Source organism: Solanum dulcamara, chromosome 12, assembly GCF_947179165.1.
Source record: "Solanum dulcamara chromosome 12, daSolDulc1.2, whole genome shotgun sequence".
Lineage (NCBI taxonomy): Eukaryota > Viridiplantae > Streptophyta > Magnoliopsida > Solanales > Solanaceae > Solanum > Solanum dulcamara.
In genome coordinates, this window is record NC_077248.1 from 13176098 (window position 1) to 13190292 (window position 14195).

Below are 14195 nucleotides of genomic sequence, written 5' to 3' on the forward strand. Positions count from 1 at the left end.
AAAAATGCCCTTAAACTATTTGAAATGAACAAAAATTTCTTTCGTTTATAGTTTAGTCCAAAAATACCTTTACCGTCAATACTTTGGTTCAGAAATGCCCTTATTATTATTTAATGGGTCAAAAATGCTATTTATCAAATAAATATATTATTTATTTTTTGTTTGAACACATTTTTTTCTAATAATATTTCTTTTATTAGCATATGTTTATTCTATTTCAATTAGAAAAACATTTAAAATTAAAAATATTTCTTATTTTATTATAATTATTTTCTATTGTTATTTGAATAAAAAATAATGATAGATTTATTATGATCTTATATATATGATATATATTATCCGTTAAAACTAAGAATACATGAAATTATTTTATTTTAATTGATAAAACTAGATTACAAAGAATAAAATAATTTTCTACATTTTTATTACTTAAAGTGGTCTAAAAGAAAACAAGAATAAAGTTCTTTAAAAGTAATATTTTTATAAGGAACAAGATTTATTTTTTAATATATATATATATATTTATATTTATTCGGAAAAAGATATTTTTGAATCATTTTGTAATAATAGGGGCATTTTTGATCTATTAAATAACAATAGGGGCATTTTAAAATCAAAATATTGATAAAAAGAATATTTTTTAACTAAATTATAAACGAAGAATATTTTTATTTATTTCAAATAGTTAAAAAATATTTTTGACCCTTTTTCCAATAATAAATAAAGAATAAAAAGCTTTTTCGTGTGTGGTTTTAGACAGCTTCAGCCACTAGTTTTATGAATTATCATCCCGTCGACAATTCCATGGAAAACAATGTTAAGAGTATCCGATCCCCAAGGAACTTTTGGCTATCCCATCTCGAGCTATGAGCTATCATAGGAACAACCATATATCACATCTATAAATAAGCTAAATTGTTACTTTATCCGTCTTTTTTTACTTATCAAATATTTTTTAATTTAATTTTTTATTTTTATTTATCAATTTTGACAAATTAAGGGGAAAAAAAATCTTTCTATAATATCCTCAAATTATTATTTAAAATCTATCAATTAATAGGAATAAAATGATGAACTCACTATACCGATCATTGTTTTTTTAATAGGCGTGTCAAGTCAAAATTTGACAAGTAAAAAAGAATGAAGGAAGTAATTATTATTATTTTATATATTTATTTAATATAAAATTATATTAAATAATTATTTCATATAATTATTTAAATATATTTACTCATTATATTTTTTAAAGAAAATTAACTCAATGTTAATAAATTGAAGGTATAATAGGAAAAAATATTGTACTTTCTTGATTTGTCAAAATTATCAAGTAAAAAGAAAAATCAAATTAAAAAATATTTGACAAGTAAGAGCCTATTTGGATGGACTTAGAGCATGTTTGGATGAACTTATTTTAAATAACTTATAAGTTGAAAAATGCTTATAAGTTTTTTTTAAAAAGTAGGTGCAACCCAATATTTTTTTTTTGACTTATAAGGTGTTTTCAACTTATAAGCTGCTTAAAATAAGTTAATCCAAACAAACTCAATTATTTATTAAGGCTTATTTTAAGTACAAAATGACTTTAAGTTGATCAACGAAATACTCATAAAAGTTGAAAACCGCTTATAAGTAACTTATAAGTCAATCCAAACGGGCTTTTATTTTAAGTAACTTATAAGTTTAAAAAAAAAGTAGGTGCAGCCTAGTTTATTTTTTTTGACTTATAAGTTGTTTAAAATAAGTCTATTCAAACAAACTCAATTATTTAATGAGGCTTATTTTAAGCACAAATGACTTTAAGTTGGTCAGTTAAACACTCAAAAAAAAAACAGCTTATAAGTCAATTCAAATGGGCTCTAAATACGAATGGAAGAAGTAATATTATAAGTAAATAATAAATTTATCTTGATTTGTTAAAATGAAAAATCTAATTTTTGACATAGGGCAAAGTAATATGAAATTTCCAAGTTCAATTTCGAAAGTAGCATTTTCCAAATAATATTTTTTTAAATGGTCATTTATTTTAAATCAGATCTAAAAGTTAAAAATTCATGTCGACAGGAGGTGTATGTTGATGAAGAAGGTTTTACACCTTGTTTGGAGGGTTGTTATCTACTGTATTGAATTATTTATTTAAATATAATATTTTTAAAATTATTATTTAAATTTTATTATACCATATTATTTAAATTCATGATTATTTTTTGTGTAACGATCGATATGATGTGATGTGATGTGATTACATCGTTATCTTATTTTAATTTTTTTTTACATATCATTTAATAATCTTATGTTATCTTTTATTTTATTTTTTCATAATAACTCTACTTAGATTAATAATGTATGACATTATATTATGATAAAAAATAATTTATATTGAATAAAATAATATAATATGAATATGTAACAAGTCTTCAAACATATTATGGAGGAGCTCCACGAAGAAGTAATAATAGGTAGATAAAGTCAAACGGGCGGAGACGACTCACTGATCGAGACGAGAAAAAAGCAAGGAAGAAGAAAACAAAAGCTTCATCATTTCAGCCAACAGCTACCCTTAACTAGCCAGAGAAATGTACCTATCTCCACTGAACTACTGCTCAGAAAACTTGAAAACCCCTCGTGGACCCAAACCTTTCTATCAACTCTCTTCATTCCATAACTATAAACTATAAAATAAAATAAACTACTCTATTCACAATATCAACGTTGCAATCCCGGTAGAAAACAGTACTCGTAATATAGAAAAATCTAGAGCCCTAGCACTAGTAGCCGCAATAATAATTGAAAAATAATGTTGGGGAAAAAGAGGAATAGATAGCTCATGGATTTGATTAATAAGTTTTCAACAACTTCGGTACTTTATGTCGTCAATAAATTCCATCTTTACTTAGCCTCTTTCTCATTGGCAATACTGAAATTGCATATAAATCCAAAAGGCAACCAGTCAAGTGTTTATAAACAAGTATAGTAGAGCTATTAGTAAAGCCCTAGGAGGACCGTGCTAATGTTGTGTTCTATTTTGAAAGAGAAAAGAATCTCAATGCTCCTGTCTAAATCCTGTCACCACTATATGCTTGGATTGTGGTAACTGATTTTATTAACCCAGATCTCAGTAAGATGAAACATCAACAGAGTTTCAGAATCATTTATCATGGCAAAGGCTTTTCCTCTGAATGGTGAGAACTGCACCCTTACTAACGGTGCAAACGTCGTTGGTGATAGCAGTGGTGAGAAGCTGCAGGCTATTAGCAAGGAGATCAATAACGTGCACCTTCTTCACTGTGACAACGTTAAAATGGTTAGGAAGAGGACGGCGTCTGACATGGAAATCCAGACCGGTGCCGGCGAAGAGCATAGATATCTACGCCGGCCTGCTACGATAGGCGGGTCTCACTCTCAGATTGGTGATTTAAGGGTTTGCGGCAATAGTAATTTTGGTCATAATATGAACAGTAATCCAACGACGACGACCACCCACGTTTCCAACTACTCCACTATGCAAATGTTACCTTCTTCCACGAGTTTGTGTGGTGTGACGTCAAGAGGAGGGCCTGGGCTTGATACCGGCTTTTCTAATTCTACCCCAAACCTAACTTGCACAGACGCCATAACATCGCATCATCAGTCTCAAGGTCCTCAAACCCAGAACAACAACTATCAATCCCCATCTGTTTGTGTTTTCTCCGGTTTGCCCCTTTTTCCTCCGGATAGAAATCTCCAAAACAGCGGTTTACAACTCCAGCAACCTGCAGCAGCAGTTGTATCTTCACCCCTTACAACTGGAAGAATCGACCCCATGGAGGATAGCACGTCGGCAACGGCATGGATTGACAGTATTATAAAGGATTTAATCAACAGCTCCGCTCAAGTATCTGTGCCCCAACTCATCCAGAACGTGAGGGAGATAATCCACCCTTGCAATCCATATCTCGCATCCCTCCTGGAGTACAGGCTTCGCTCTCTTACAAGTAATAATAATGGTGGCGCTGATCAAAATGACCCCATGGAGTGCTGGAGAAGAAAAGAACCGCTGCCACAGCTAGCGAGCTTACAACAGGCCCAAAACAATGCCAATTTATTGCAGCACAATATTTTGTCCCTTCCTGATTCTTCAAATAATCAATACTTAAACTGGGAAATAGCTTTGCCAGCCAGCCACAATGCTCCGGTGGCGCCCTCTCTGAACCAGCACCAACACCTTGGTGGCAATAATCCCACTGCAACAGATCTTTCATTTGTTACGTCTCCCATCCTTTCTCCTCAAGTGCAGCAACAGCAACAACAACAACAAGAATCTCCTCATTCTCAACAACAGGCAGCCGCAGTAGACTTAGAACAACAACAGAAGCAACAACAATCTTCTAGTTCTCTATCTCCTAAGTCGGTGGCTGACAATAGTGCCAAAACAAAAACTTCAACACCAGCTCCACCACCCCCGATCAACACGTACCGAGAGAAAAAGGAAGAAGAGCGACAACAGAAGAGGGATGAAGAAGGATTGCACATTTTAACCTTGCTATTGCAATGTGCAGAAGCGGTATCCGCTGATAATCTAGAAGAGGCAAATAAAATGCTATTAGAAGTATCCGAACTCTCCACACCGTTTGGCACATCTGCACAGCGTGTCGCTGCATATTTCTCAGAAGCCATGTCAGCTAGGCTGTTGAATTCATGCTTGGGAATATACGCAGCGCTACCAATGACCAGCGTCCCCATGGTTTACACCCAAAAACTGGCATCCGCTTTCCAGGTTTTTAATGGGATCAGCCCCTTCATTAAATTCTCCCATTTCACAGCCAATCAAGCTATACAAGAAGCTTTTGAGAGAGAAGACAGGGTGCATATCATAGACCTTGATATAATGCAAGGTCTTCAATGGCCCGGTCTTTTCCACATCTTGGCTTCCAGGCCCGGTGGGCCTCCTTTTGTTCGACTCACCGGGCTTGGAACCTCCGTGGATGCTCTTGAAGCCACAGGCAAACGACTATCCGATTTTGCCGAGAGATTAGGCCTTCCTTTTGAGTTTTTACCAGTCGCTGACAAAGTTGGAAACTTAGACCCTGAGAAATTGAATGTGAGCAAGAGAGAAGCCGTTGCAGTTCATTGGTTGCAACATTCGCTTTATGATGTCACTGGCAGCGACTCTAATACACTCTCCCTCTTGCAAAGGTACTAATCCTCTAGACACTTTATTTTTTTTTCCTAAGTCAGAAACAATGACAATTTCTATGTTATGAACTTTTTTTTACTTCAAATTTTATCTTTTAATATTTTATAAAATATGCTTTTGTAGCTACGTAAATTTTGAAATCACAAAATTCAAAAACACTGTTGTTACTATTTTCCATGACTTTCCTTTCTTGAAAGCTCTCTGTCATCTAGTCAAATACGTATACTATTTTCCATGACTTTCCTTTCTTGAACCAACATGCTGCTTAACGTAAGGAAAAAAGAATCTTCATCTGATTATTTGTGTGGTAGCTAAAGGAAATATTGTACTAAAAATCTGTGATACATATTTAATTAAAAAATAATTCAGTAGTATTATAGGTATTTATTTTTGCTTTACAAGGAGCTTCTCTTTGACCATTGGTGATTCTCTTTTTCAGTAAGCCTGAAAAAAGGAGGAGAAAAAGGTCAATCACTTTTAGCAGCAAAAGCTGTCTTCTCTATGAATTACTTATATTCCTGCCTAATTAATTTTCCGTGAATTCTCTTCTTTTAAAAAAGAAGTTCATTCTGGGCATCACGCCCCAAAAATATATTACAACTATAGAGAGACAGAAACTAGCGTATTTATTAGTAAGCGTGATTTTTTAATACCATTACTTGTTTTATATGAATTTTACATTTTTTAAAAAAAGAAATAATAAAGAAAGTGTATATTTTATACTTTCTCTAATTCATATTAAGTGAATTGTTGAATTTTTTTCATAATTATAAACAAGTAAATCATTCAAAGATCAAGAAAATTGTTGAGAATTTTTTCATATTTATCCTTCATTTAGTGAACAACTTAACTACTTCTCATTTTCTAATAGAATAGTATTTTAATAGAAAGTAGCCTTTAATTTTTTCCTTTCAATATTTTTGTTAACGAATGTGCCAAACTCCAACAATTAATTACGGTCTAAAGGGAGTAATAGTTTCTATATTAATTGGTGTATTAAAATATGAAAAAACATATTTCTCTTGATATGCTTAAGTGAACAAGTGAAAATAAAAAAATTATATTTAATATAATCAATAAGTAAAAGTGAATGGAAGGAGAAGTAATTTGTAAATATAAGCTTGGATTTCAAAAATTTTAATTTGAAGGAATCAACCATTAAGTTTTGTTCTTATAATTGTAACTTATTACTCTTTTCAAAATTATGGGCTTAGAATTTAAAATATTTGTTGAAATTTTACCCATCACTTGTGCTCTATATGTATGTTGATTTGGTTCATTAATTTGCTTTACTTCAGGTTGGCTCCAAAGGTGGTGACTGTTGTGGAGCAGGACCTGAGCCACGCGGGTTCATTCCTGGGGAGGTTTGTGGAGGCAATACATTACTACTCGGCTCTATTTGACTCACTTGGTGCGTGCTACGGGGAGGAGAGTGAAGAAAGACACGTCGTGGAGCAACAACTATTATCGAAGGAGATACGTAATGTGCTAGCCGTAGGTGGTCCATCAAGGAGCGGGGAGGTGAAGTTCAACAACTGGAGGGAGAAGCTTCAACAGTCTGGGTTTAGATGCTTATCTCTTGCTGGTAATGCTGCTGCACAAGCTACTCTTTTACTCGGAATGTTCCCGTCTCATGGATACACTTTGGTTGAGGATAATGGAACTCTCAAACTTGGCTGGAAAGATCTTTGTTTGTTTACTGCTTCTGCATGGAGGCCTAATTCCTTGCATGCTGCAACAGGTTCTCGTCATTTCTCTCGTCCTAATATGGATTAGACGGTCTTTATACAGTTAAGTCAGTGAATTTTGAATATCGAATGATTAAAAAAAAAGGAATGTGCGGTCAGAAAATGTGTCTTTCCTTCTTGCTCGTGATATCTTTTCATGTCATGTATGTATACATCCAAAGGTGATTTGTTAACTCCCTTTATTTTCAGTAGTCATTAATTTATGTTGCTTCTTTTTCTCATCGAAATATTTTTACTTCATCTCGAGATATTCAAAGTACTTAACTAATCGAGCATGTAACTAATTATATGTACATTTAACATCTAATCAGTGGTTGTGTTCTTTTAATCATTTCACTAATAGCTTTCTACAAATTAACTGAACTTTTTATGGTTAAAGCAGATGAATATATTCATTCTTTATGCTAAGAGAAAGATAACCTATACTTGTATTTCTCAAGGTATAAGTCTATTAAATTTGTAGAAACTTGTCAACCAAGAGACTATACAAGTGCACAATTATATTAATCAAAAGTTAAATGCATTTATTCAAACTTTAATCATCTCTTTCAAGAATTGAATCAAATTGTCTCTGCGTATACACACATTTTGTTTTCTCAGCATTTGGTAAAATGCTGATTGTATATGGTGAAACTGAAATGTGATCAATGAAAGAACTTAGAAGGAAATCAAATATGAAGAGCAAGGCTTGAAAAGAGAATCGACAAGGGATTTTTAAACCAAGGGCCAAGTAGATGTGGAGATCTTTACCTTCTGACATTAAATAAAGGTCAAGTGACAATGTGAATTAATACCACCTGACAGGAAATTACTAGAGAAAGAAGCAACTTAATAATTAGTAGGGACTCGTATTCTACAAGGGGTCATTTGGTACGGAGGATGGAATATATCAAATGGGATATTTCATGTGGGATTAGTTATCCATCATTTATATATATATGAGATAATTACTAATATTCCTAATTAAATATAGGATATATCTTATCCGTTATACCAAATGATTCCTAAATCAACAAAAATATAAATTATATTTGGTAAAAATAAATGTGACACATGAGCAAGTTAGATGTTGACGCGTGAAATAGTAGTAATTCAATATCGGAGGTGATCCATCTCGAAGAAGTAGAATGAACCAGACAAAACAACACCAGACCAAAGCTTGGACACATGGAGAGATTCATCGAAGGACACTAGTCATTGACCCAGAGACAACATCTAGCGTTACTCTTTTTATTCTTAAATGTCATTTGATTAATCATTTAACGTGAGTTAAGAGAGAATAATTCTTGGTTAATAAATCCCGTGAATTCATCCATGTTGTATAGCGTAAAAATAAATATAACATGTGAGTAAGTTAGATGTTGATGCATGAAAAGACAAAATAGCAGTACATCAACATCGAAGGCTATCCATCTCTAAGAAGTAGAATGAGCTGGACAAAAGTTCAACACCGAATCAAAGCTTAGAACATCGAGATAGACTCGTCAAAGCATGTTAGCCGTTGAGTGACTGAACCAGAGACAACACCAAGTATTATTCTTTTTACTCTTAAATGTCATCTAATTAATCATTTGACATGATTTAAGAGCAAATAATTCTTGGCTATCAGATCCTAGAAATTCATCTCCATAAAAGTAGTAGAATCATCACATTTTAAAGCATTACGAGTTATTCTATTGTAATGCAATTCACAAATGATGGACTATGTAAAGACGGGTTATTTGTCTAATTCATATAAAGTTCATCTCAAACATACTATCTATCTATAGTTATATCATGACGCTCTACAAAATAAATTATAATTATATATCCTTAAATCTTAAAGAGATAATAGTCATTCATATAGCTAACTGAGATATTGTATAATTGAGATTAGTGTCTTACCACATTTTACGAATGTGTGGTCTTTCTTTCAAAAGAATTTTCCAATAATATTGTATAAATAAAATGTTGCTCGCATGAATTAACTGAAAGAAGGATACATATATCAAATGATACATAACAAAATATATCTCACTTAAATGTTTTTTTTTCACGCACGATCTTCAACAAAATAGATAAATAAATTTCAATGTTGTTCAAGTGATGATTCACATTTTTGTTCACGCATGCCTTGCCAAGATCAATAGTTGAGCAGGTGATATACAAGTTTGAATATATCGTCTTTGAAATATCATGTGAAGTTTTCATCAGAAAAAGTAAAATGTGTTATACTTTTTTTCCTTAATCAAGATTATTCCAATTGAATTTTTTCTAATAAAGGTTTTTAATGAAATAACTCTCAAGTTTATTACCAAAATGTATGTACTCCTTTTTTTTTAAAACTAAATTTTTTCTGAACGAAACATACTATATATGAATATTAACAGCTTGTTTGGATGTTGGTTTTTCGTGGTATGGTATGATATGATTAGTAAAAGAACTATGTTTGTTTTGATTGTTTCTTTAATTACATCTTATGATATGGTTTGATTTCATAGTTTGTAACCATGAAAATCCTCACTTTTTTAAACCACAAATTTGATGATATCCCATTGTTTACTTCTTTTTTTTTCAATTATACCCTCACTTTATTCTCTTCTTCCTTTCCTTTTCTCATCAATTCATCACAGGTTTGCATTCTTTCACCCAGATCTTGATTTTCCCTTTTGTCTGATTCTATTTTAGTGAAATGTTGGTTTAATGGGTCATTTCGTTTTGGTAAATGTTTCTCATAGATCCCTTGTGTTCAAAAAAGAATGATGAGTTTGGAAATCAGAAATAAGAGAGTGAAGTATCAATCTGGATTCTATTTGAATATCATTAACCTTCCTTTCTTTCTTGAATCGTAACTTACCAAAATTGTAATCAAGCATAAAAAAAAGGAAAAAGGATCAAAAATGTCCTTAAATTATTTGAAATGAACAAAAATGCCTTTCATTTATAATTTGATCCAAAATGCCCTTACCGTCAATACTTTGGTCCAGAAATACCCTTATTGTAATTTAATAGGTCAAAAATGCCCTATTGTTACAAAATGGGTCAAAATGCCAATTTTCGAATTAATATATGTACATTTTTTAAAACAAATCTTGTTTCTTATAAAAATATTACTTCTAAGAAACTCTATTCTTGTTTTCTTTCTTTTTAGACCACTTTAAGTAATAAAAATGTAGGAAATTATTTTATTCTTCGTAATCTCATTTTATCAATTACAATAGAATAATTTCATGTATTCTAAGTTTTAACGGATAATATATATATATATATATATATATATATATATATATATGAAAAAGGTCATTTAAAATATTTTTTATTTTTTTTTATTATTATTTTTTATCGTAATTTGAATAAAAATTAATGATGGATTTATTATGATCTTATATATATGACATATATTATCTATTAAAACTTGAAGTACATGAAATTATTCTATTTTAATTGATAAAATGAGATTACGAAGAATAAAATAATTTCCTACATTTTTATTACTTAAAGTAGTTTAAAAAGAAAGAAAACAAGAATAAAATTCCTTAAAAGTAATATTTTTATAAGGAACAAGATTTTTTTTTAAAAAAATATATATTTATTCTGAAAAGAGCATTTTTGACTCATTTTGTAACAATAGGGGCATTTTGACCCATTAAATAACAATAAGGGCATTTCTGGACCAAAGTATTGACGGTAATGACATTTTTGGACCAAACTATAAACGGAGGGCATTTTTGTTCATTTCAAATAGTTTAGGGCATTTTTGACCCTTTTTCCTAAAAAGAATAAAGGACATTTTTGTAAATTTATAAGTTATGATATAATACCATACAGTCAAACTAAACAACAAAATTATCATTAAACAATAACAAATCATACAATCTATCTAAATATAGTATTATACTGTATAGTACAAATCATAAAATAATATATATATTCTCTCAAAACTTATACATGTAGTTATGATGGTTTCTAAATTGTTAATCGAACGTCATCTTAATTTTATACATAAATAACATATTTCCTATCTACCTATTAAAACGTCGTATAAGTTATACAAAATTTAATACATAAATAACTTATTTCTTATCCAACTACTAAACAACTCCTTAGTTTATAATTACTAACACTCATTTCTTTTACAATTTTTTTAGAATGAACATTTTCACCCATTTTTTTTAGTCGCCTCAACGGCTCAACATATCACATAAATATGATAAATTTTAATTTGTATGTTGTGTTTACATCAAATCAATTTATCATAATTAAGTGATTTAATAAAATAAAATATATATTAACTAATCACGATAAAAAAAATATATATCTACAAACACAGATGCCATGCATTTGGGCTATCTAGTTTATCAACTTGATCGAAGTATACACTATCTATATATTTTGATTATATATGTTGCGCGCACATATACATGCACTGTGTACATAATTTAGAAATTTTACATGGCTGGCGTGTAATTTCTCTATTATTAATTTTATTATGTAAATAACCGCTACAAATAAGTTTTTACCAATATGATAACTATCACTAATAAAAATTTGGACATGGAGATCTAGATGTGCTTAAACGTAAACCTACTTTTGCAGGAAAAAAAATATGAGTAACATGATCACAGGCATGTGAAAAAAAGAAGAAAGTTCATCATTTTATTCTTTGAAGCATTACTAACTAACCTTTTGACAATTTGAGAAATGATAGCATCTTGACAATTTCATAATGTGATTAATTGCTTTATTTAAACCATGAAGAAACTGGAAAAGAAAAAAAAAGAAAAAAGGGAAACCAACAAAAACAAAAAGGAAAAGTTTATTTATATGTAGTTAAATCTGAACAAAACCAATTCAAACAGAATCAATAACACTACAATTATAGGTCCTATGAGTTTCAGTTGGTTGACATTTTCAAATATTTATAAGATGGTTGAACAATATTTGGTTGAAGTTTGAGAAAAAAGAATTAAAATCTAAATTGAAATAAAATATTTGATACCGCAAAGGTAGGCGTGGAAGTAAGGCTTGATACACATGCAATTCCAATAAGAGATATTTCAAGTATTTTGGGTCAATCTAAGGAGATGGAAAGATTGGTAATAATGTCACACACCGTATTAGTGTTGAGTGGATGAAATAAAGGCTTGCATCCAGAGTCTTGTGCGAAAATAAGGTGATAGATAAGTTTTATATAGTGATGGTTAAACCTATCATTGGGTGGAGTATTGGTCAGTAAATCTCATGTTTAGAAGATGAAACTTACGGATATGAGGATGTTGCGATAGATGTGTGGTCATACTAGAAGAATATGATTAGAAATGAAAATATTCGGGACTAGGTGAGAGTAACTTCATTTAAGGACACAATGCGGGGAGCAAGACTGAGATGATTCGAGTGCGGAGTTGTTAGAGGTTGGCTATGGATGATTTTAAGAGAGGTAGAACCAAAGAAGTATTGGGAAGAGATGATTAGACAATACATGACACAATTTTAGTTTACTAGTAGTTGTAGTATTAGTTTTTTGTCCTTTGATGTATGGCATTATCCGTTATTTCTTGCACTTCGCTTATCATGTTATTTTTATTGCAGTTACCTTTCTTTTTTTGGCAAGACGTGACATGCTCTCTATATTATTTGGACATGACTTCTTGTTAATGTCTGCAATACTCTACCATTTTCAAATTCATTTGTGAAATTACACTACATATGCTATTGTAAAATTATGTCTAAACAATTTATTAAAATTTTGCGAATAAAAACTTTCACCAATTAAAGCTAAACATTTACTAATTATTTGCAAATATTGAACTTAAATATCTTCAAATGATGAAATCAAAGTAGTTTTGTACGTCATTTATGATTATCTTTTTTAAAAAGAGATCTTTATATATATATATATGGTCGGGTCCTGATTCGGAAGTCGGGTTTCGAATCAAAAATTAGAATCGAGTCCTATGTTGAAAGTTGGGATTGGGTCCTAGGTCAGATTCGGGGGCAGATCCCGATTCGCAAGTCCGATCCAAGGTCAAATGTCGAGATAGGATCTCGAGTCGGAAATTAGACCAGGACAGGAGTCCGAAGTTGGGGTCAGTCTTGTGTCAGATGTTAGGATCGGGTGAAGTTAGATCCTGATTCGAAAATCAGGTGTAGGGTTGAATCTCAAGTCGTAAGTCGGGTCTCGATTCAAAATTCGGTTCGAGTCCTAGGTCGGGAGTTGGTGTCGGAAGTGCTGTCCCGAATCAGTGTCCAGTGTCAAGCTCGATTCAGAAGTCGGATCTTGAGTCGAGTCCTCGAACAAGTGTTGGATCGGAAAATGGGTCAAGAGTCAAGGTCAAGTCTTGGTTCGGAAGTAGATTTCTGATTCAGGTGTCGGGTGTCAAGGTCGAATATTTGGGTCGAGTCTCGAGTCAGGTGTTGGTATAAGACTCCGAATTAGTCATCAGAGTTCTTTTTTTTTGTATGATAACAGACAGGAAGTAACGTGCAAAGCACGTTCACAGAAACTAGTATGTGTGTATATATATATATATTTATTTATTTATTTATTGTTACTCATAGTAAATTTGAAAAATCATTTTTTTTCTTCATTTTGTAAGGGCATATCCAACCCAAACATCAAATTTTACGCCAAATTTGGTGTAAACACTATTTTCAATGTAAATCAACTCCAACCCACTGCATCAAATTTTACACCCAAAAAGAATTTTTTTCCTCTTCATTATTATATTATTATTTCTTATTTCATTTATATTTTCTTATTTAATAAATATTTTTTTTGAAAATATTCACTGTATATAATTTTCATATTATTTTTCTTATATAGGCTATTAATATAATTTTTTTTGTATCATAATTTTTTAAATAATATAAATTGCTAGAAAATATTACTTATTATACATAATAATGGATAACATAAATAAAAGTAAAAATCATTAACGAAATATAATTAAATAAACATTACACAATTAGAAATTTTATTTTAAATTCTACATAAATATTCAACTTTCATGATTACTACGGTACTCCCATAAATACTCTATTAATGCATTACGTAGTTCAAAATGAATTTTTTTGTCCTTAATTTTTTTATGTCGAGAAAGAAATTATTGAAATCGATAATTCTAAAGTATATTGTATTGTTTTTCTATCAATTTATATTTTTACATATTTAATTTTTGTGAAGATTGATTGTAATTATATTCAATTAAAATTTATAGTAGAATTCATAATTTAATTTTAAAAAAAGGGACTTACCAATTTAAAGTTCATCCAAACGGCTCTAAATATAGAATTTG

General features: G+C 30.7%; 1 protein-coding gene across 1 annotated transcript; it reads left to right on the top strand.

Moving 5' to 3' along the window:
• Positions 1-2709: 2709 nt before the first annotated feature.
• Positions 2710-7128, top strand: LOC129877646 (protein SCARECROW). Its single transcript, XM_055953167.1, has 2 exons — positions 2710-5172; positions 6472-7128. The coding sequence occupies exons 1-2, from the start codon at positions 3155-3157 to the stop codon at positions 6947-6949; spliced, it is 2496 nt and encodes an 831-aa protein (XP_055809142.1). The 5' UTR covers positions 2710-3154; the 3' UTR covers positions 6950-7128.
• The last annotated feature ends 7067 nt before the right edge of the window (positions 7129-14195 follow it).